Source organism: Nerophis ophidion, linkage group LG24 (genome assembly GCF_033978795.1).
Source record: "Nerophis ophidion isolate RoL-2023_Sa linkage group LG24, RoL_Noph_v1.0, whole genome shotgun sequence".
NCBI lineage: Eukaryota > Metazoa > Chordata > Actinopteri > Syngnathiformes > Syngnathidae > Nerophis > Nerophis ophidion.
In genome coordinates this window covers 18,055,238-18,079,083 of record NC_084634.1, presented here as the reverse complement: position 1 = coordinate 18,079,083, position 23,846 = coordinate 18,055,238, and the positions used below count along the sequence as shown (strand labels likewise).

The following is a 23,846-nucleotide window of genomic DNA, read 5'->3' as shown; positions in this document are numbered from 1 at the left end:
AAACAAACAAAAAAAACATATGAAGTTGACCTACACATTTATTTGTTGAAATTAAAAATAAAAATATTGTATGACTTATTTTTAAACCATTTTATGAGGGTGTCTCTTATGGATCCCTGAGAAGTTGTGGGATTTAGTTTTTTTACATTTTTAAACCTGTCAAATTAATCATAAATCAAAATCAATGTTATCAATTACTGACCTATTTAAGGCTACAATTACTTCACATCAAATATTCCACTTCTAATTTTAATATGGCATGTTTTCAGTTTTTGCCATAAAAAAACTGGGTTATTTAAAAAAAAAATGGCATTTGAAAAATAAATGAACTTTATATGCACAGACAGATCTGAAGCGATGAAAAAAAAAATGCAGTATATTTATTAGGGCTGTGAATCTTTGGGTGTCCCACGATTCGATTCCATATCGATTCTTGGGGTCACGATTAGATAATATATCGATTTTTTCGATTGGATTCGATTCTCGATTCAAAAACGATATTTTCCCGATTCAAAACAATTCTGTATTCATTCAGTACATAGGATTTCAGCAGGATCTACCCCAGTCTGCTGAAATGCTAGCAGAGTAGTAGATTTAAAAAAATAAACCTTTTATAATTGTAAAGGACAATGTTTTATCAACTGAATGCAATAATGTAAGTGTGTTTTAACTATTAAACAGACCAAAAATATGACTTATTCTGTCTTTGTGAAAATATTGGACACAGTGTGTTGTCAAACTTATGAGATGCGATGCAAGTGTAAGCCACTGTGACACTATTGTTCTTTTTTTTATTTTTATGAACATCTAATGATAATGTCAATGAGGGATTTTTAATCACTGCTATGCTGAAATGATAACTAATGATACTGTTGTTGATTATATTCATTTCTGTTTCACTAATTTTGGTTTGTTCTGTGTCGTGTTTGTGTCTCCTCTCAAGTGCTCTGTTTATTGCAGTTCTGAATGTTGCTGGGTCAGGTTTGGTTTTGGAATTGGATTGGATTGCATTGTTATGGTATTGCTGTGTAGTGGTTTGTTGGATTGAAAAAAAAAATATATATATATATATATATATATATATATATATATATATATATATATATATATAAATATATATATATTAAAAAATCCCCCCAAAAAATAGATTTTTAAAAAATGAGAATCGATTCTGAATCGCAAAACGTAAACGATTCGATTCATATTCGAATCGATTTTTCCCCACATCCCTAATATTTATCATTATTACTCTTCTGGGGTCAGACTTGAGGGGAGCCTTAAATGTTTAAAAAATGCATGTATGAAAAATGAAGAATGCTTCGATTTTTCAATGTGCGGCCCTCAGTGTAAAAAGTGTGGACACCCCTGCACGAGGAAAAAAACATGTCACCATAAGTTCTGTTTGGCCTAAAATACAACTATATTTTCTTTGGAGTGCAGATCTGCTGTATTTCAACACACACACACACAAACACAAACACACACACACAGTATGTAAAGTGCAGGCCGGCACATTTCCACATCAGGTGAGAGGATGTGTAGCTGAGTGCCTAAGGCAGAGCAGGGAGTTAGGACTTGGCCCAATTAAAGTCATATTCACATTCACGCACACCAGCTAGAACACTGGGCGTTACGCAGTCATGCATCAACACGCACACGCGTGCAAGTCTTAGGGAAAAGGGAAGAAAAATCCATCCTGGGTCCAACAAAGCTCACATTTTCAGCGTGATATCTTTGACAAGTGACAGCACGCTCGTCCCGACCTTTACTTGACACAAGCACACCCCTGCGTGTCCAGGACCCAAAGAAGAGACGCCCCACCACCACCAGGGGCTCCACGTCACCTGCCAGGGGAATTAGGAGGAGTGGGGCTAAAGGATGAGGAGGGGGACTTAAGGTGGCTGAATGCGGCGGTGGAGGGCCGACCTCTGACCTTTGCGGGAAAGAAGATTGACGACTGACTGCTGTGGCGTTCTGCTCGCAACAAGATTACGGGTTTCTCGGAGCCATGCCGGCGACTGAATAAAGCGGAACCTTTCGGGTTGACCATGAGCCGTCAATTCAGACTTAGAAACGACGGAAATAGAAATAATCCGTTCCAGGGTCAAAGTGTCAAGGAATAAAGGACTAAAATGGGACCAATCACAGCTTTCATACCAGGTTAGATGTTTCATTTTTGTAGCTACACATCACGCTACGTGTAATACTGCAGGATTTGGGGGGAAGGGCGAGTATCAAACATGGGGCCTGATTTAGCACAGGTGCAAAACACTAGGCCCGTCATTTAATATAATGTATGTGTGTTTATTTTCCGGACTACAGAGCACACCGGTATATAAACAGCAACCACCAACTCAGGAGTGTCCAAACTTTTTGCCATGGGGCCCGAATTGGGCTAAAAGTTTTGGTCAAGGGCCAATAATAATTCACTGCATGTAACGTTAAAGTAGGGCTGGGCGATATATTGGTATCAGAATCAGACATACTTTATTAATCCCCGAGGGGAAAATAAAATTTTTAGCACAATCCCATTCAAGATCAGACAAACATTACAGGGAGACAGAACAGGATCCAACATTACAGGGAGACAGAACAGGATCAAACATTACAGGGAGACAGAACAGGATCGCTGACGGGTCTGCCAACTTCCGGCGCCCCTTACAAAAAAGGCGAGATACAGGTAAACAGGTGGGGGGAATGGGAGAAAAAAAATAAAAGATTAAAATAAAATAGAATAAAAAGATCGGTCTAAGCCTGGGACCAAGGGAAAAACAACAACTCATAGCCATAGTAGACATCCCTCTTACAACATCAAACATCAAAGAACATTAAAGATATTAAAAGAGCAGAACTGATGCAACCAGCCATGTCTACATACAGCTATGAATTAAAAGTAAAATAAACATATACACTGACTATATATACACTATATAGTCGATATATTGCGGGTTTGTCTCTATGCGATATAGAAAATGACAATGTCGTGGTATTCGAGTATACGTTCTCACGCAATTGCTTTTAGCTACGGGCATTACACTGCATGCTTTTCTCCCTCTTGTCAGCACGGGTGCATCGTCTGGCGGTGGTTTGGCTTCAAGCGGGAACATGTTGAACATTTATACGGTAGAAGCGTTGCTACAAAAAGTAGCAGCACTGCTAATTTGTAGCATCATTTGAAAAGTCACTCCGCTAGAAAATGCCGCACCCGCAAAATGCCGAAGCAACTATTTCCACATCAACACCGTAGGGCATATACTATTTCAGTAGTCCCCAACCTTTTTGTAGCTGCGGACCGGTCAACGCTTTAAAATCTTTCTCGTGGGGGGGGGGGAATTTATTTTATTTTATTTTCCTTTGTCATGAAAAAGGGAGGATTTTTTTAATGAAAAAGGGAGGGTTTTTTTCATGAAAATTGGAGGTTTTTGGGGTTGGTGCACTAATTGTAAGTGTATCTTGTGTTTTTTATGTTGATTTAATTAAAAAATAAAAATAAAATAAAAATCAATTCATAAAATGAATACACAAATTATTCTGCAGCCCGGTACCAATCGCGCCGCGGCCCTGTACCGGTGGTTGGGGACCACTGTACTATTTGATATGCAGCTCATTTTTATGTGACACTTATTGAAATACCTTGTGTGACATCATGCACAAAAGTACACTTTATTTGTTTTAAACTATTGTAGTGGCGTTCTGTACAAAAAGTGCACTTTATCATCTTAGTGACATCATGCACAAACGTGCACTAGTAGCTTGTTTTAAAATGTCTCTGACAATCTTGCACTTTCTGTTTTGAAATGACATGAACCTTTGTGCCACATCTTAAAAACTGTTTAATAAATACAGTTTTGCTCAATTGAATTAGTTGTGATTTCACTCTCTGCATGAAAGTTTAAAATAAGTATATATTGATGCAGTATGAAGAAGAATGTTTTAATGTAGACGCATAGAATTATCATAATGCTGTGATTATATGTATCAAGTCTTCATTCAAGGCTAAGGCAAAATATCAAGATATGTATCGTGTATCGCGATATGGCAGGGGTCGGGAACCTTTTTGGCTGAGAGAGCCATACAAGCCAAATATTTCAAAAAGTATTTCTGTGAGCCATATAATATATTTTTTTAACACTGAATACAACTAAATGCATGCATTTTTAAGTAAGACCAACATTTAGAGTATAATAATTATCTTATTCTTTTTAATAACATTGTTATTCTGAAGCTAACCAACAATAAATAAAATCATTCTTACCGTTAATGCGACTTCTTGAACAGGTGCGGTAGGAACCGGATGGATGGATTAAAATGCATGAGAATGTTTTATATTTTGAACGTTATTTTTGACATTGTGATTACCAGCGGAATTATTTATTAGTTACCGTGTTAAGCAATGTCAGCTAAGATTTATCTGAGAGCCAGGTGCAGTCTTTAAAAGAACCACATCTGGCTCTACAGCCATAGGCTCCTTACCCCTGCGATATGGGCTAACATTATTGAGATATTAAACAAAGGCCAGGTGTCAGCATAACACATGAACTCGTTAATCTATCAGTAATAAGGCAGGAACCTTTTCAGGGACTTCCCCACTTACCCGGGTAAATAAAGTTTCTCCTGTGTTTCCACCAAAAACACAAAGGATTTATTTCTTCGGGACCTTTTCCCAGTTCCTCAGAGCGAGGTGGGACTTTTCGAAGCTTCCCTGAACCTTTTCGGGAGCATGCTGTCAGACGCTCATGGGTTGAATGCCGTTGGTGGCGTTCCTCCAATTTTTTTTTTATTATAGCAGTTGTGCAGACGTGTTTATTTCTTATTTCTTGTGGATTTCTATTACAACAAACGTGATAACAGAGAGAAAGAAGAACGAAAGGAATTTTCGACCCCGGCCTACCGATCGGAAGCGAGACCAAGACGACCCGTCTGCCCTTGTTGTCCTGCATTGGCGCCCTGCCAGACCGGAACTTAGGTGCGCAGAAATGCAGAAAAAAGTGTTTCCATCATGGTTTTGCGAGACACTTCAATATCGAAACATTTCAAAAACCACCCCGTGAGAGCCCAAAAATGTTTCAGCGATATTTGAGAAGTTTTTCAAAATATAGGCGTTTTTTTTGCGATATTTAGGTTTTGCGCATTTCTATGTGTAAAGGAAGCACAGCTATTGTTGTCGGTGTGAGATAAACACTGCCATGTATTATTTATATGAGGGCTGGGCGATATATCGAATATCCTGGATATATCGCGGGTTTGTCTCTGTACGATATACAAAATGACTATCGTGATATTCACATATACGTTCTCACGCAGTTGCTTTTAGCTGCGGGCATTACACTACAGGCTTTTCTCACTCTTTCTTGTATCTGCTTCTCACAGACACATAAAACAAGCGCACCTTCTTACATGCGTCACATACTGTCGCAACGTCATACGCCCTCGCAAAGCAGACAGGTAGCGACATGGTAAAGTTAGCTGTGATGCCACCGCCGCGGTAACAAATGAAGGAAAAATTAATTCTCAAGAAAAACACCAGGGAGTCCATCGTCTGGCGGTGGTTTGGCTTCAAGGGAGAAGATGTTTTACAAGTATGCGGCAAAAGCGTTGCGACAAAAAGTAACACCTACTGCTAACGTGTAGCATCATTTGAAAAGTCACCCGCTAGAGAATGAAGAGTGCTTGAAACTCTGCATGTCAACATCTCCGGCCGGTGCCACACAAATAAAATGCTGAAGCAACAATTTCCGGATCAACACCGTATGAAAAAAGTCAACAGAAGGAGATAACATCCGCAGGAACCTACCACATAGCAAAGGATATACACTATTGGATTTCCTTTAATGCAGCTCATTTTTATTTGAAAGTTATTGAAATATCTTGTGTGACATCATGCACACGGTGGCGTTCTGTACAAAAAGTGCACTTTAATTTAGTGTTGTTTTGATATGTCATCTTTGTGACATCATGCACATAAGTGGACTAATAGCTTATTTTGAAATGTCTCTGACAATCTTACACTTTCTGTTTTGGAATTTACATGAATGTTTGTGCCACTTAATAACTGTTTAATGAATACAGTTTTGGTCAATTGACTTAGCTGTGATTTCCCTCTCTGAATGAAAGTTTAAAATGAGCATATATTAATGCAGTATGAAGAAGAATGTTTTAATGTAGACACATAGAATCATTATACTGCTGTGATTATATGTATCACGTGTTCATTCAAGGCTAAGGCAAAACATTTAGATATATATCGTGTATCGTGACATGGCTTGAAAATATCGAGATGTGAATAAAAAGGCCATATCGCCCAGCCCTAATGTATATATTGTTATCAACACCTGAAATGGACCATAGGGACCCGTCTGACCCTCATTAAGTCATCATTTACCCAGAGGAAGACTTTCTGACTGTTTGACTTTTTATGAACAATTCCGTACAATTTATGTTTTAAATCATATCATTTTGTATATTATTGCTTATTATTTCATTGACTTACATTTGAGTAAAAGGTCTGTCATCTAACTGTGTCTGTTTATTTACTTGATGTCAGTGTGGAAATATACTAAACCATTCCTCCATACATCATCAGATATAATTGTATAAACTACCAGAACTGTGAAATGCGGTGGAAACTTAAACCATACCTATCGTTCCTGGAACCTCTAAAACATGGGTGTCAAACTCTGGCCCACGGGCCAACTTTGGCCCGCCGTGTAATTTTATTTGGCCCTTCAGGCAATACCAAATTAACATTAGAGCTGGCCCGCCGGTATTATAACACCGCATTCACCGCTAATACTCATACTTGCCAACCCTCACGATTTTCAGTGCCCCTCTCGAAAGTCTCCTGGGGCAACCATTCTCCCGAATTTCTCCCGATTTCCACCCGGACAACAATATTGGGGGAATGCCTTAAAGGCACTGCCTCTAGCGTCCTCTACAACCAGTCGTCACGTCCGTTTTTCCTCCATTCAAACAGCGTGCCGGCCCCTGTCACATGATAAACGCGGCTTCTACACACACACATAAGTGAAATCAATGCATACTTGGTCAACAGCCATTCCGATCACACGGAGGGTAGCCGCATAAACAACTTTACACAGTTACAAATATGCGCCACACTGTGAACCCACACCAAACAAGAATGACAAACACATTTTGGGAGAACATCCACACCGTAACAGAACATAAACACAACAGGACAAAGACCCAGAACCCCTTGCAGCACTAACTCTTCCGGGATGCTACAATATATACCCCCTTGCTACCACCAAACCCTGCTCAGCTCTTTGTTATTTTATTTTCAAATTTATTAGCCTGTTGAAAAAGTTAATGTTGGTATTTACCTCAGAAGGCTGCATATAGAAAAGAGGCATTCCATTTTTTATTTCGATTTTATTTAATATACCATTGATGTTTTTCGTTTGTTTTGTGAAAGTTGATTTTGGACTATTAAGTTATATAAGCGTTGCTTGTTCCATATTCAGTCTAAGAGCAAATCAGTGTAGCAAACTGAGCAATAATTAACATTTTGATCATGCACTTTCTCTTGCTAGTTCAAGGCTTGAATGTTTGATTCATTCATTATTATTTTATTTTCAAATGTATTATTAGCCTGTGGAAAAAGTTTATTTGGATATTTACATCAGAAGGCTGCAAATAGAAAAGAGGCATTCAATTTGTATCTAAATTTTATATGATATGCCATTGATATTTTTCAATTATTACTATTTGAAACTTGATTTTGCATGTCACTATAAAGTTATATAAGCCCTGCTTGTTCAATATTCAATGCAAAACTTGTTTGGGTCCCTATTAAAAGGTTCATTTGTTCAACCTTGGCCCACGGCTTTGTTCAGTTTTAAATTTTGGCCCACTCTGTGTTTGAGTTTGACACCGCTGCTTTAATAGTTGAAAAGGGCCTCTTGATAAGAAGGGGTAGGAACACAGAAGCTTTGCTTCTTCCTTTTCGGAAATGTTCAGTTGCGCGGGTGTGAATGTGCCATTAAGCATGTCCAAAACAAACAAACCATGACTAAAAGGGCGAGGGATGACATGTCATCCCAACACCACCTCCGTCATTCCTGCCATGCCCTGTCCCCAATGACACTGCAAGCCGTTCCGACTCCAAACACACAAACTAACCGAAAAGACAAATACGCATCTCGTTTTGTGCGTCAACGTCGCCATATGCATGTGGAAATAATCAACAGCGATAAGTGAGATCCATTTGGGGATGCAAGTGACTGATTACTCCCTATAACGTGGCGTGTTTGAAATGAAAAAAAAAAAAAAAAAAAAGAGTATCAGGAAGTTGTCCACAAAGAGGCGTTTACAGCACAATATATATATTTTTTAATGTCAACAAAACTTTTTACGTTTTGGCTGCACATATGCTAACATTAGCCCTGATATGAGTGACTGCAAAATGTGCCCCTTTTGTGGTACAGTACATACTGTAGTAGGGCCGGGCGATATAGCTCAAAACTATCACGATATATGTTTTTTTTGTATATTATTAATATTATTTATATTATTTTATGACTTACAATATTTGAGCCTGCCAATAAATGCAGTCATGCAATTTCCAACTTACCAAGGGTGCTATTTATCAGTGGAGAAGGTGTCTGGTGGTCCGGTAGATAAAGTGGTAAAATAAATGCAGTAGATTTGAAGGTAGTTGCAGTTTTGAGACACTAGATGGCAGTAGTGTATAAGCTATTGAACACTACATAGAGTAGTTGGGGAAGCTACTCGGTGTATTACAATATACTGTACGCCAGGGGTCACTAACCTTTTTGAAACCAAGAGCTACTTCTTGGGTACTGATTAATGCGAAGGGCTACCAGTTTGATACACACTTAAATAAATTGCCAGAAATAACCATTTTGCTCAATTTACCTTTAATAAATATATCTATATATATAAAAAAAAATGGGTATTTCTGTCTGTCATTCCGCCGTACATTTTTTTTCCTTTACGGAAGGTTTTTTTGTAGAGAATAAATGATTAAAAAAACATTTAATTGAACGGTTTAAAAGAGGAGAAAACAGGAAAAACATGAAAATTAAATTTTGAAACATAGTTTATCTTCAATCTCAACTCTTTAAAATTCAAAATTCAACCGAAAAAATGAAGAGAAGAATTTATGGAACATCATAATCGTAATTTTTCCTGATTAAGATTAATTTTTGAATTTTGATGACATATTTTAAATAGGTTAAAATCCCATCTGCACTTTGTTAGAATATATAACACATTGGACCAAGCTATATTTCTAACAAAGACAAATCATTATTTCTTCAAGATTTTCCAGAACAAAAATGTTAAAATAAATTCAAAAGACTTTGAAATAAGATTTAAATTTGATTCTACAGATTTTCTACATTTGCCAGAATAATTTTTTTGAATTTTAATCATAATAAGTTTGAAGAAATATTTCACAAATGTTATTTGTCGAAAAAACAGAAGCTAAAATGAAGAATTAAATAAAAATGTATTCATTATTCTTTACAATAAAAAAGAATACTTGAACATTGATTATAATTGTCAGGAAAGACGATGAAGGAATTTAAAAGGTACAAAAAGGTATATGTGTTTAAAAATCCTACAATCATTTTTAAGGTTGTATTTTTCTCTAAAATTGTCTTTCTGAAAGTTATAAGAAGCAAAGTTAAAAAAAATAATGGAACTTATTTAAACAAGTGAAGACCAAGTCTTTAAAATATTTTCTTGGATTTTCAAATTCTATTTGAGTTTTGTCTCTCTTAGAATTAAACATGTTGTGCGAAGCGAGACCAGCTTGCTAGTAAATAAATCAAATTAAAAAAATAGAGGCAGCTCACTGGTAAGTGCTGCTATTTGAGCTATTTTTAGAACAGGCCAGCGGGCTACTCATCTGGTCCTTACGGGCTACCTGCCCGCGGGCACCACGTTGGTGACCCCTGCTGTACGCTTTCCCCTTCAGCATCAAAAACACTACGAATCATGATGTACTCCATGAGAAACAAAAATACTTTAGGACAAATGATGATCCAAAACCTTATATTTTGGAGCTGTATATAAGGAGGATGATCTACAAGTTTTGGAAGCTGAGTAATAAATAGCAGGATAGCTAAGGGCTTAACTAGAAAATAAAAACTACAAACATAATAAAACAATCACTCACTGGACAATGTCTGCTCTTACTGGGATGCGGATTGATGGGATGTTTATATCTTCTGGTGTTGAACAAGAAATACAAACATAATAAAATAATCACTTACTGTACAATGTCTGCTCTCGCTGGAATAAAGACTGATGAGAACTTTATAGCTTCCCGTTTAGGTGAAGAATTAATCATAATCTTTACGACGGGTTTAAAAAAAAAGTGCCCCGAACAAGCGTCTTTTCCTGTCTTTCTCGCTATATTCAGGTGTAAGTTGGACGTCAAAGTTCTCGTTTATGTCCGTAACCTTCCACTATCCAGGTGAGGAGCATGATTTATAATGTTAAATTAACTTTCACCAACTCAGAGGCGATGCAGCAGCTCAGCATGTCATCAGTGGCCTTGTGGTTAGTGTCCGCCCTCAGATCGGTAGGTTGTGACTTCAAAACCCGGCCGAGTCATACCAAAAACTATAAAAATGGTACCCATTACCTCCCTGCTTGGCACTCAGCATTCAAGGGTTGGAAATGGGGGCTAAATCACCAAATTTATTTCCCAGTGCGGCCACCCCTGCTGCTCACTGCTCCCTTTGCCTCCCAGGGGGTGGAACAAGGGAATGGGTCAAATGCAGAGGGTAATTTCACCACACCGAGTGTGTCTGTGGCTATCAGTGGTACTTTAACTCTAATAGAGCAGCATAGGCTAGTTAACTCTATGTGATCACAGCACGGCTAAAAAATAGCTAGTCTGCGTTAGCGCTAATAACAATATCCCTAACATCTGGTTAATATTCAAGTCACGATATGTAAAAGGAAGCTTTTTTTTTTTAGAGTGGAATAGTTAGCCACCTCTTACTTGCTGTATTTTACCACTTAAAATGTATAAAAACAAAGCTTACTGTACAATGTCTGCTCTCACAGGGATACATACTGATGGGATTTTATATCTTCCCGTTTAGATAATGAATTAATCAGAATCATTACAATGGGTTAAAAAAAAGTGCTGCGAACGTCCATCTTTTCATGTCTTTCTTGCCATTTTCAGTTCTAAGTTGGACGTCAAAGTTCTCGTTTATGTCGACAACCTTCCCCTATCCAAGTGAGAGGCATTATTTATAACCTCAAATTAACTTTCACCAACTCAGAGGCGACGCAGCAGCTCAGTATGTCAATACAGCAGCATAAGCTCGTCAACTCTGTGATCACGGCACGGCTAAAAATAGTTGGTCTGCGTTAGCGCTTATAATAACAATATTGCCAACACCTAGTTAATATTCCAGTCACGACATGTAAAGGAATGTTTTTTTTTAAGCAGAATAGTTAGCCGCCTCGTACTTGCTGTATTTTACCACTTAAAAATATATAAAAACAAAGCTTACAGTACAATGTCTGCTCTCACTGGGATAAATACTGATGGGATTTTATATCTTCCCGTTTAGATGAAGAATTGATCTAAATCTTTACAACGGGTTATAAAAATAGTGCTGCGAACGTGCATCTTTTCATGTCTTTCTTGCCATTTTCAGTTCTAAGTTTAACCTCAAATTTCTCGTTTGTGTCGACAACCTTCCACTATCCAAGTGAGAGGCATTATTTATAACCTCGAATTAACTTTCACCAACTCAGAGGCGACACAGCAGCTCAGTATATCAATACAGCAGCATAAGCTAGTCAACTCTGTGATCACGGCACGGCTAAAAATAGTTGGTCCGCGTTAGCGCTTAAAATAACAACATTGCTAACATCTGGTTAATATTCAAGTCACGACATGTAAAGGGATATTTTTTTAGAGCGGAATAGTTAGCCGCTTCTTACTTGCTGTATTTTACCACTTAGAAAGTATTTTAAAAAAAGCTTACTGTTAATGTCTGCTCTCAGTGGGATTAATACTAATGGGATATTTATATCTTCCCGTTTAGATAAAGAATTAATCAGAATCCTTACAATGGAATAAAAAAAGTGCTGCGAACGTCCATCTTTTAATGTCTTTTTTGCCATTTTCAGTTCTAAGTTGGACGTCAAAGTTCTCGTTTTGTCGACAACCTTCCACTATGCATGTGAGAGGCGTTATTTATAACCTCAAATTTACTTTCACCAACAAAGAGGCGACGCAGCAGCTCACTATGTCAATACAGCAGCATAAGCTTGTCAACTCTGTGATCACGGCACGGCTAAAAATAGTTGGTCTGCGTTAGCGCTTATAATAACCATATCGCCAACATCTGGTTAATATTCGGGTCAAGGCATGTAAAGGGATGTTTTTTTTAGAGCGGAATAGCTAGCCGCCTCTTACTTGCTGTATTTTACCATTCAGAAAGTATTAAAGAAAAAGCATACTGTCCAATGTCTGCTCTCACCGGGATAAATACTGATGGGATGTTTATATCTTCCTGTTTGGATGAAAAATTAATCAGAATCCTTACAACGGGTTACAAAAACAATTAGCTGCGAACCTGCGTCTTTTTTTGTCTTTCTTTCCATTTTCAGTTCCAAGTTGAACCTCAAAGTTCTCGTTTATGTCGACAACCTTTTACTATCCAAGTGAGAGGCATTATTTATAACCTCGAATTAACTTTCACCAACTCAGAGGCGACGCAGCAGCTCAGTATGTCAATACAGCAGCATAAGCTTGTCAACTCTGTGATCACGACAGGCTAAAAATAGTTGGTCTGCGTTAGCGCTTATAATAACAATATCGCTAACACCTGGTTAATATTCAAGTCACGACATGTAAAGGGATGCTTTTTTTTAGAGTGGAATTGTTAGCCGCCTCTTACTTGCTGTATTTTACCACTTAAAATGTATAAAAACAAAGCTTACTGTACAATGTCTGCTCTCACAGGGATACATACTGATGGGATTTTATATCTTCCCGTTTAGATGAAGAATTAATCTGAATCCATACAATGGGTTAAAAAAAAGTGCTGCGAACGTCCATCTTTTCATGTCTTTCTTGCCATTTTCAGTTCTAAGTTGAACCTCAAAGTTCTCGTTTATGTCGACAATCTTCCACTGTCCAAGTGAGAGGCATTATTTATAACCTCAAATTAACTTTCACCAACTCAGAGGCGACGCAGCAGCTCAGTATGTCAATACAGCAGCATAAGCTCGTCAACTCTGTGATCACGGCACGGCTAAGAATAATTGGTCTGCGTTAGCGCTTAAAATAACAATACTGCTAACACCTGGTTAATATACGAGTCACGACATGTAAAGGAATGTTTTGTTTTTTTTAGAGCGGAATAGTTAGCCGCCTCGTACTTGCTGTATTTTACCACTTAAAAATATATAAAAACAAAGCTTACTGTAGAATGTCTGCTCTCACTGGGATAAATACTGATGGGATTTTATATATTCCCGTTTAGATGAAGAATTCATCTAAATCTTTACAACGGGTTATAAAAATAGTGCTGCGAACGTGCGTCTTGTCATGTCTTTCTTGCCATTTTCAGTTCTAAGTTGAACCTCAAAGTTCTCGTTTATGTCGACAACCTTCCACTATCCAAGTGAGAGGCATTGTTTATAACCTCGAATTAACTTTCACCAACTCAGAGGCGACGCAGCAGCTCAGTATGTCAATACAGCAGCATAAGCTTGTCAACTCTGTGATCACGGCACGGCTAAAAATAGTTGAAGACATCCTACTTAGGGGAAGTTGATGTCCATTTTCTTTCCTGAGAAGAAAAAAGGAGGCGGCGAGGTGATAATAGTAGCATGCTAAGTAAGGTCAGTGATTCCAGCACCATGGACAGCAGCCTAAGCCTGGGTGGAGGGATGAAGGTGAAAGGATGTGATGATGTTGTAAGCATTTCACCAATCTAGCGTACTTTGCAAATTATACATCATTTCCATTGTGCGCAAGCAATTTGCATATCGCAAGATGAGATTTAAGACAAGATTTTATGGATGTTTTAGTCAGTAGACCTACATTATTATATTTAATAAATAGTATACTAGGTTGTGGTAGTAGTTTAGTCAGTAGTTTAGTCGTGGATGTACACTGTATAGTGGTAGGGTTAAGATTAGAGTTGGACTGATTTGAGGGCAATACTCAGTTATATTGAATAGATTTACATAAGTATTTAATAAATTATTTTGACACCAAAAACATGTATTTGCGCCCATTGGTTTGCAAAATGTGCACCACACATTATTCAAATATATAGCTGGAAGCAATTTGCAAAAAGATTGCACATTATACAAATTTGCAAAATGCGGTTGCGCATTTTGCAAATTGCTCACATTGGTATGGTGCCTACAACACCGGTGCCTTTTTTTTTTTTTTTTGTGAGGGTTGGACATGCGGTCACCATAGCCTGTTTCCACACACACACACACACACACACACACACACACACACACACACACACACACACACACACACACACACACACACACACACACTGCATTCATGTGGTGTGTGTGTGTGTGTGGGGGGGGGGGGGGGTATAAAGTCTGCCGCATGTGTGAGATCTCGCCTTTCATGAAATATTGATCGAGGCAGCCTCACATAAGGGTGGACAGCAAGTGTGTGTGTTCGCGTGGACGGCATTAATCCTGCATCCACCCTTTTTACCGCCAAAATCTCATCTCGTAAGGGCATCGGGACGAGCCAGAGTCACGTGACACAGCAATTCACGCACAAATGAAGGCCGACGGCGAACAGATCCAGCGCATCCTTCTCCAGCATCGCCTGCGTCTGCTGGAGGATCTCTCCGCGCACGCACACGCACGCGCATCGTGCTCAGCGCCTCCGAAAGCGCGCCGCCAACATGTGTCATGAGGACGCAACTGTCAGTCACCCTCCTACTACCCACGCGCACGCACGGTCACGTAGCCACAGGCCGAGCGGTGCCCGGGAATCGAACGCCACAAACCCGCACATCCACGTCGAGATCGGCGCATGAATTATTCAATGCGCGCCAAGGGGGCAACGCCGAGAAACCACCTTGCGCACCGCGCGCGTCGAGCCGTACGTGGACGCGTCTCAACGTGCTTTAAAAATCCAAATAAGGTGAATTGGAGAAAAAATAAAATATATTTGGTTCTAAATGGTCTTACCTGTCAGGACTCCGACCCGGATTTGGTGGTCGTGGTTGGTTAAAATCATCCCGTCCGACGCCATGTTCAGCAGCGCTGTCGCCCGCACCGACAACTCACGGCAGGGCCCGGAGCCGATCGCATCGAACTTGCCGGGGAGAGGGAGGAGAGGGAGGAGGAGGAGGAAGCAGGGATGGAGGAAGAAGAAAAAGAAGAAGAAGAAAAAGAGGAGGGAGATGAGGAGGGTTGGGATGGAGCAAGCAAGAAAAAAAAAAAAACGTCAGGCAAGATAAGTAGAGTGTCGAGCAATCAATGCATGGCAGTGTGATACAACTCCACGCAACATATAAGCAGGGCTGGGCGAACTTTTTCCACAACTAGAAACTTAACGCATGCGAGGGCCATTTTGATATACTTAATTTTCAAAACCATATATAAAGATATAATTTTTTTAACCTTAAAGTTGTCACGCCAAATTTCTTCCCCCCTACATAAACCTTCCCCCCCATTTACCTCCGGGGTCATGATTAAAACAGACATTTTGTTAACGCTATATTATAAAAATATAACGCTATATTATAAAAATATAATGCTATATTATAAAGATACAGACGTTTTGTTAACGCTATATTATAAAAAAAATTAAAAAACAATTTACAAACACAAGCTATGGGATGACGCATTTACTTCCGGGGTCACGTTTCCTCTTATGTCATCCCATAGCTTGTGTTTGTAAATTGTTTTTTAATTTTTTTTTATAATATAGCGTTAACAAAACGTCTGTATTTTTATAATATAGCATTAACAAAACGTATGTATGACCCCGGAAGTAAAAGGGGGGGAGGAAGTTTTTTGTAGGGAGAAGAAATTTGGCGTGACAAGGCCTACTGAAACCCACTACTACCCACCACGCAGTCTGATAGTTTATATATCAATGGTCAAATATTAACATTGCAAAATATGCCAATACGGCCTTTTTAGTTTACTAAATTGCAATTTTAAATTTCCCGGGAGTTTTTTCTTGAAAACGTCGTGTAATGATGACGTGTACGTGTGACAACACAGGCTGTTAGGAAATATGAGCGCTGTGCACAAACACAGCTAAAAGTCGTCTGCTTTAAAGGGGAACATTATCACAATTTCAGAAGGGTTAAAACCAATCAGTTCCCAGTGGCTTATTTTATTTTTCAATGTTTTTTTCAAAATTTTACATCTCCCGGAATATCCGTAAAAAAAGCTTTAAAGTCCATGATTTTCGCTATTTGCGATGCCATTGTCCATTTCCCTGTGACGTCACATAGCGATTCCAATACAAACAATGGCGAATAGCACAGCAAGATATAGCGACATTAGCTCGGATTCAGACTCGGATTTCAGCGGCTTAAGCGATTCAACAGATTATGCATGTATTGAAACGGATGGTTGGAGTATGGAGGCAGATAGCGAAAACGAAATTGAAGAAGAAACTAAAGCTATTGAGCGAATAGCTATTGACGCTATTCGGCGTTAGCATCGCTGGTAAAATGTTCAGACCATTCGATCAGGACTTTCGCATTGACACTGGATCAATAAGTCAATAACATCAACAAAACTCACCTTTGTGATTTCGTTGACTTTATCGTTGGGAATGTATCTGCTTTGAGTGTCGCAGGATATCCAGACATTCTTGCCATCTCTGTCCCATCTCTGTCGTAGCATCGCCGGTAAAAACCAAACGAGGGACTTTCGCATCTCTTGACACTGGAGCAACTTAAATCCGTCGATTGGTAAGTGTTTTTTGGCATTAAATGTGGATGGAGGGAAAGGCTGGATGTAAATATAGCTACAAATGAGGCATAATGCACACAGCTAGCCTAAATAGCATGTTAGCATCGATTAGCATGCCGTGCTAATCGATGCACATTCTACGTAAATCAACTTGAATCCATCCATGATCGTGTTGTTACACCCTCCGACAACACACCGACGAGGCATGATGTCTCCAAGGTACCGGCAAACAGTCGAAAAAATGGAAAATAACAGAGCTGATTTGACCGGATGTGGTAGGGAAAATGGCGTTGATGACCGATGTGACGTCACGTTCTGACGTCGTCGCTCAGAGAGCAGTAAACAGAAAGGCGTTTAATTCGCCAAAATTCACCCATTTAGAGTTCGGAAATCAGTTAAAAAAATATATGGTCTTTTTTCTGCAACATCAAGGTATATATTGACGCTTACATAGGTCTGGTGATGATGTTCCCCTTTAACCGCATAATTACACAGTATTTTGGAGATCTGTGTTGCTGAATCTTTTGCAATTTTTTCAATTAATATTGGAGAAGTCAGAGTAGAAAGATGGAGGTGGGAAGCTTTAGTCATTAGCCACACAAACACACGGTGATTCCTTGTTTAAAATTCCTGAAGGTGAAACTTTACTATGGATCAGAGCGCAGTCAAGAGAACATGGATCCCGACCACATGTCAACCAGCAGGTTTCGGTGAGAAAATTGTGGTTAAAAAGTAAGTTCTTACCGGAGATCAGTTGAGCTTGTGCCGTCCATAACTGCCGTCGACTCCCCTGAGACATTGGCGTCAAGACACCCGTGGACACACACCTCCGACTATCAGGTAATATTAAACTCACTAAAACACTAGCAACACAATAGAAAGATAACGGATTTCCCAGAATTATCCTTGTAAATGTGTCTAAAGACATCGGAATCCGTCCCAGTGCAATCGCGTTTTTTTTTTTAAATCTTTTTTTTTTTCTAATCCGTCGCTATCAATATCCTCAAACACAAATCTTTCATCCTCGCTCAAATTAATGGGCAAATTGTCGTTTTCTCGGGACGAATAGCAGTTTTTGTTGGAGGCTTCCATTAAAAACAATGTAAATATGTGAGGAGCCATCAAATATGTGACGTCATCGTCTGCGACTTCCGGTAGAGGCAGGGCTTTTCTCTTAGCACCGTCAGTTGCAAAGTTTATCGTGGATGTTCTCTACTAAATCCTTTCAGCAAAAATATGGCAATATCGCGAAATGATCAAGTATGACACATAGAATGGACCTGCTATCCCCGTTTGAATAAGAAAATCTCATTTCAGTAAGCCTTTAACTAATGTGGGGGCCATTTTGATATTTTTCATTTTCAAAACCATATATAAAGATATATTTTTTTAGCCTTAAATGCTCCTCAACTTTGGTCATGTTTTGATTGATTGATTGAAACTCTTATTAGTAGATTGCACAGCAGTACTAAATGGTAACACCCGAATAAGTTTTTCAACTTGTTTAAGTCGGGGTCCACGCACTAAAAGGGGACTAAAAGGTCATTAAAGGCCTACTGAAACCCACTACTACCGACCACACAGTCTGATAGCTTATATATCAATGATGAAATATTAACATTGCAACACATGCCAATACGGCAGGGGTTGGGAACCTTTTTGGCTGAGAGAGCCATGAAAGCCAAATATTTTAAAATGCATTTCCGTGAGAGACATATCATATTTTTTTTAACACTGAATACAACTAAATGCGTGCATTTTTAAAGTAAGACCAAGAGTATAATAAGTCTCTAATTCTTTTTAATAACATTGTTATTTCTTGAACAGGTGCGGTAGAAAACGAATGGATGGATTAAAATGCATGAGAATGTTTTATATTTTGAACGTTATTACCAGAGGAATTATTCATTACTTATCGTGTTAAGCAATGTCAGCTAAGATTTATCTGAGAGCCAGATGCAGTCATCAAAAGAGCCACACGTTCCCTACCCCTGCAATACGGCCTTTTTAGTTTACTAAATTCCAATTTAAAATTTCCTGCTAAGTTTCGTGTTGAAAACGTCGAGGTAAGCTAACGCGTATGATGACGCGTGCGTCTGACGTCTCGGGTTGTAGCGGACATTATTTTCCAGCCCAATCCAAGCTATAAGTAGTCTGCTATAATCGCATAATTACACAGTATTCTGGACATCTGTGTTGCTGAATCTTTTGCAATTTTTTTCAATTAATAATGGAGAAGTCAAAGTAGAAAGATAGAGGTGGGAAGCTTTCAGCCTTTAGCCACACAAACAAACCCGGTGTTTCCTTGTTTAAAATTCCCAAAGGTGAAGCTTTACTATGGATCAGAGCGGTCAAGCGAACATGGATCCCAACCACATGTCAACCGGCAGTTTTCGGTGAGAAAATGGTGGTAATAAGTAGGCTCTTACGGAAACATCAGTGGAGCTTCCGTCCTGCTGCAGCTGTGTGACTTCCCTCAGAGACACTGGGTCAACACACCCGTGGCCACACCCCTCCGACTTTCGGGTACTATTTAATCTCACTAAAACACTAGCAACACAATAGGCAGATAAGGGATTTTCCAGAATTATCAGAATACATGTGTCTAATAACACCTTAATTGCTCCTACTGCAATTGCCTTTTTTTTTTTTTGTAATCCTTCACTCTAAATTTCCTCATCCACGAATATTTCATCTTCGCTCAAATTAATGGGGAAATTGTCGCTTTCTCTGTCCGAATAGCTCTAGCTGCTGCTGGCTATGATTGTAAACAATGTGAGGAGGTGAGGAGCCCTACAACCCGTGACGTCACGCGCACATCGTCTGCTACATCCAGTTAAGGCAAGGCTTTTTTATTAGCGACCAAAAGTTGCGAACTTTATCGTGGATGTTCTCTACTAAATCCTTTCATCAAAAATATGGCAATATCGCGAAATGATCAAGTATGACACATAGAATGGACCTGTTATCCCCGTTTAAATAAGAAAATCTCATTTCAGTAGGCCTTTAACGTATGGGATGGTCATTTTGATATTTTTCATTTACAAAACCATATATAAAGAAATATATTTTTTAACCTTAAGTGCTCCTCAACTCTGGTCATGTTTTGATTGATTGATTGAAACGCTCATTAGTAGATTGCACAGTACAGTACATATTCTGTACAATTGACCACTAAATGGGAACACCCGAATAAGTTTTTCAGCTTGTTTAAGTCGGGGTCCACGTACTAAAAGGGGACTAAAAGATTATTAAAGTGTAAGAAAAAATAAGTCATTTAAAAAGGGCAGCACAGTGGAAGAGGGGTTAGTGCGTCTGCCGCACAATAAGAAAGTCCTTGGTTCGATCCTGCGCTCGGGATCTTTCAGTGTGGAGTTTGCGTGTTTTCCCCCCCCGTGACTGTGAGTTTCGTTTGGCAACACTAAAATGGTCCCTGGTGTGTGAATGTGAGTGTGAATGTTGTCTGTATATCTATGTTTGCGCTGCAATGAGGTGGCGACTTGTCCAGGGCGTACTCTACCTTCCGCCTGAATGCAGCGGAGATAGGCTCCAGCACCGCCCGTGACCCCGAAAGGGACAAGCAGTAGAAAATGGATGGGTGGATAAATTAAAAAAAAATTATATTTAATACTTAAATTCCCAGATTGACTGCAGATCTATCAATTGATATAAAGTTATTATTTTTCACAAAGTGTACCATATTTCAAAGTGGATTATTTGATGTGAAGTAAGTGGAGCTTTAAATAGCTCAATAATTCATAACATTTATTTGTCATTACTATTTTTTAAGCTGACTGTTTTAAAGAAGAAAAAAACAGCCTGCATGGCAGGTTTGTGTTATTAGAGTCAACGTTGCAACTTGTTCTAGTTACATTTCACTTGGTTGGTCCTTTAATCCACTTTATTATGAATTTGTGTTTTGTTTCAGTATTTGTAGAATGCGCCGCGGTCCCTTAAAACTTATCTGTGGGTTTGAATCTGACCTCTGTGCAATATAGTCCCCCCCCAAACCTTCACCCAAAATCAGCTGGGATAGGCTCCAGTTAGCCCGTGACCCTGCACAGGATCATCATTAACCAATGAGAATCATTTAAACTAAAACAAGAACAAGTACTGATGCAAACACACAAACATTTAACATTAGTTTTTATACTCCGCTGAGCTTTCAATGTTTCACGTTTGATGTATTTGGAGCCCTTTATTCAAAAGTCAAACATGCATAAGTGTGGAGAGAGTGTTTTGCTTTTCCCCCCATCATGCCTTGCAAATAAATGATAAATGGGTTGTACTTGTATAGCGCTTTTCTACCTTCAAGGTACTCAAAGCGCTTTGACACTACTTCCACATTTACCCATTCACACACACATTCACACACTGATGGAGGGAGCTGCCATGCAAGGCGCCAACCAGCACCCATCAGGAGCAAGGGTGAAGTGTCTTGCTCAGGACACAACGGACGTGACGAGGTTGGTACTAGGTGGGATTTGAACCAGGGCCCCTCGGGTTGCGCACGGCCACTCTCCCACTGCGCCATCGGTGTAATTTAAAAGTTTATAATGATGGGACAGATTTTTTTTATAATATTCACAAAGTTCAGTGAGCAGATTGTGTTATGTGTGCTTTTTTTGATGGTTGAATTTTTCTTTGTGCACCATGTGAAGTGAAGTGGAGTGAATTATATTGATATAGCGCTTTTCTCTAGTGACTCAAAGCGCTTTACATAGTGAAACCCAATATCTAAGTTACATTTAAACCAGTGTGGGTGGCACTGGGAGCAGGTGGGTAAAGTGTATTGCCCAAGGACACAACGGCAGTGACTAGGATGGCGGAAGCGGGAATCGAACCGGCAACCCTCAAATTGCTGGCACTGCCGCTCTATCAACCGAGCTATGCCGCCCCAAACTTTCCAACCATGACTAGGTAAGGTTGTTTGGACTGTGTCATATAAGTAAATGTTGTGCAGTCCTCACCAGGAAAGTATACATCATGGTCACTAACCTGGCTTCCTCACATTAACCATAGGATGGTGACAATTTGGCACCTGTCAGACCCATGGGTGTTTAATTTATGTATGATAACTCCTAACACAGACAGTCGTTTGGACACCCCTGCTTTAAAGCCTTATCCAGCTGTTTACTGGCGCATATTATTCATTTTTAAATATCTTTTACTGCAAAAAAAAAAAAGTCTCCAAGTTTCAGTTATCAGCTTGTTTCATGGCCCGCGCGTGTTCCAATGCGTACTCATCTGTGCGCTCTGTTGAGTGCACCTGCGCGTGCCACTCCTGCAGAAGCTGCGCTGGTGCACAGCTGCAATCAATCAGCACTCAACGCACCTGTTGCTAATGAGAAGACCTGCCTTCTAACCTGCATCCAGGGCCAGAACATAGTCATCTGTTTCAGTACAGTAAGCCGAAAATCTATCTCTCTATGCACTCTTGCTCTCTTCTGTACTCTCTCCCCCTTCATGATCAATTGTCTCGTGTTCCTCCTTGTCGCCTCTCTGCAGCCTACCTTCATTTCCACGTCACGAGCTGTGTGTCTCGTCTCCACGCGTTCCCTGGCTGCATCTTGGATCTCCTCCCCTCGACCTCAAGTCTCTTCACGGACCTCCGAGCTAGCCTTGCCTTTCTTGGACTTCCGCCTCTTGCTCAACACTACGGGTAACACACTAGAGTTAATTTGTACACATAGTCGCACACAACACACACATTTGGGTTAGTACACAAACTTAATTTATTTCTTGAGTTAATACGACATCCCTCCTGTTTGTGCCGTCTCCTGTACACATAACTACTTGACTACCAATAAATGGTATCAGCCCTGAAAAAAACCATGTCGGTCATGCTCTATCTAGAATGCAAGGGGTGGGGCTCTCCCTTAGAGATAGGGTGAAAAGCTCTGTCATCCGGGAGGAGCTCAAAGTAAAGCCGCTGCTCCTCCACATTGAGAGGAGCAAATGAGGTGGTTCGGGCATCTGGTCAGGATGCCGCCTGAAGGCCTCCCTAGGGAGGTGTTTCGGGCACGCCCGACCAGTATGATGCCATGGGGAAGACCCAGGACACGTTGGGAAGACTATGTCTCCCGGCTGCAGCTGGACGAAGTGGCTGAGGAGAGGGAAGTCTGGGCTTCCCTGCTTAGGCTGCTGCCCCCGCAACCCGACCTTGGATAAGCGGAAGAAGATGGATGGATGGGGCAAAAGATATTTTGACATGACAACGACTATCCGATATGATATTGTATATTTTTTAGGATCCCGCCCAATGATGCAGCAGTGCTCTGACCCCTCAGAAGAATGTCTGTTACGTCTCAAAGCAGAGGCTTATGGGAGAAGATCATAGTTTGACCTGTAAAAAATGCAACCGCATCCCCCGGCTAAAAAAGCTCTGCTGCTATTTATAGACTTCCCGCATGCTTCCACTGTGTATAATTCCTCTTGTTTGTTCTCATGGAAGGAACATGTCCACGCTCTGGCTTGGGTATCAATATGCATAATTCATTAACGCTTGTACACACACACATACATGGACGCAGAGGCAAGAAATGGGGCCACACTTCCAGCTTGATTGGCTGGCTGCATGCATGTTGCCATGCGTGTCTCCAATGGGGCGGTTATTAAATTGTCGGCATGGATATGTGGCCAACAGAGACATGTTTCTGCTAAATCCATCCAGACTAAACCTTCAGAAGACAACCAACCATTGTTGGACTTAAACACAACCTTCTTAAGGAACTCAGATTTCCAATAAATACATATACAAAAGCCATAAACCAAGGGCCGCATAACCAAAAATGAAAGTTTGCGGGGACCATTTTTTATTTTGTAATACAAACAAAAATATAAAAAAAATAGATAAAACATTTAAAGACACTTCTCGGTGTCAGTTGGGTGTTATAGGT

The 23,846-nt window shown here is 39.8% G+C and overlaps 1 protein-coding gene across 8 annotated transcripts in view; it reads right to left on the bottom strand.

The window, feature by feature from the left end:
* gphnb (gephyrin b) overlaps positions 1 to 23,846 on the bottom strand; it is a 622,746-nt gene that overhangs the window by 344,706 nt on the left and 254,194 nt on the right. For all 8 annotated transcript variants that reach the window (XM_061885720.1, XM_061885721.1, XM_061885723.1 and 5 more), the window contains exons 5-6: positions 22,461 to 22,603; positions 15,202 to 15,328 (exon numbers count right to left, since the gene is read on the bottom strand). In XM_061885720.1, the coding sequence (XP_061741704.1) occupies positions 15,202 to 15,328; positions 22,461 to 22,466 (133 nt within the window). In that variant the 5' untranslated portion in view covers positions 22,467 to 22,603. The remainder of the gene's footprint in view (positions 1 to 15,201; positions 15,329 to 22,460; positions 22,604 to 23,846) is intronic.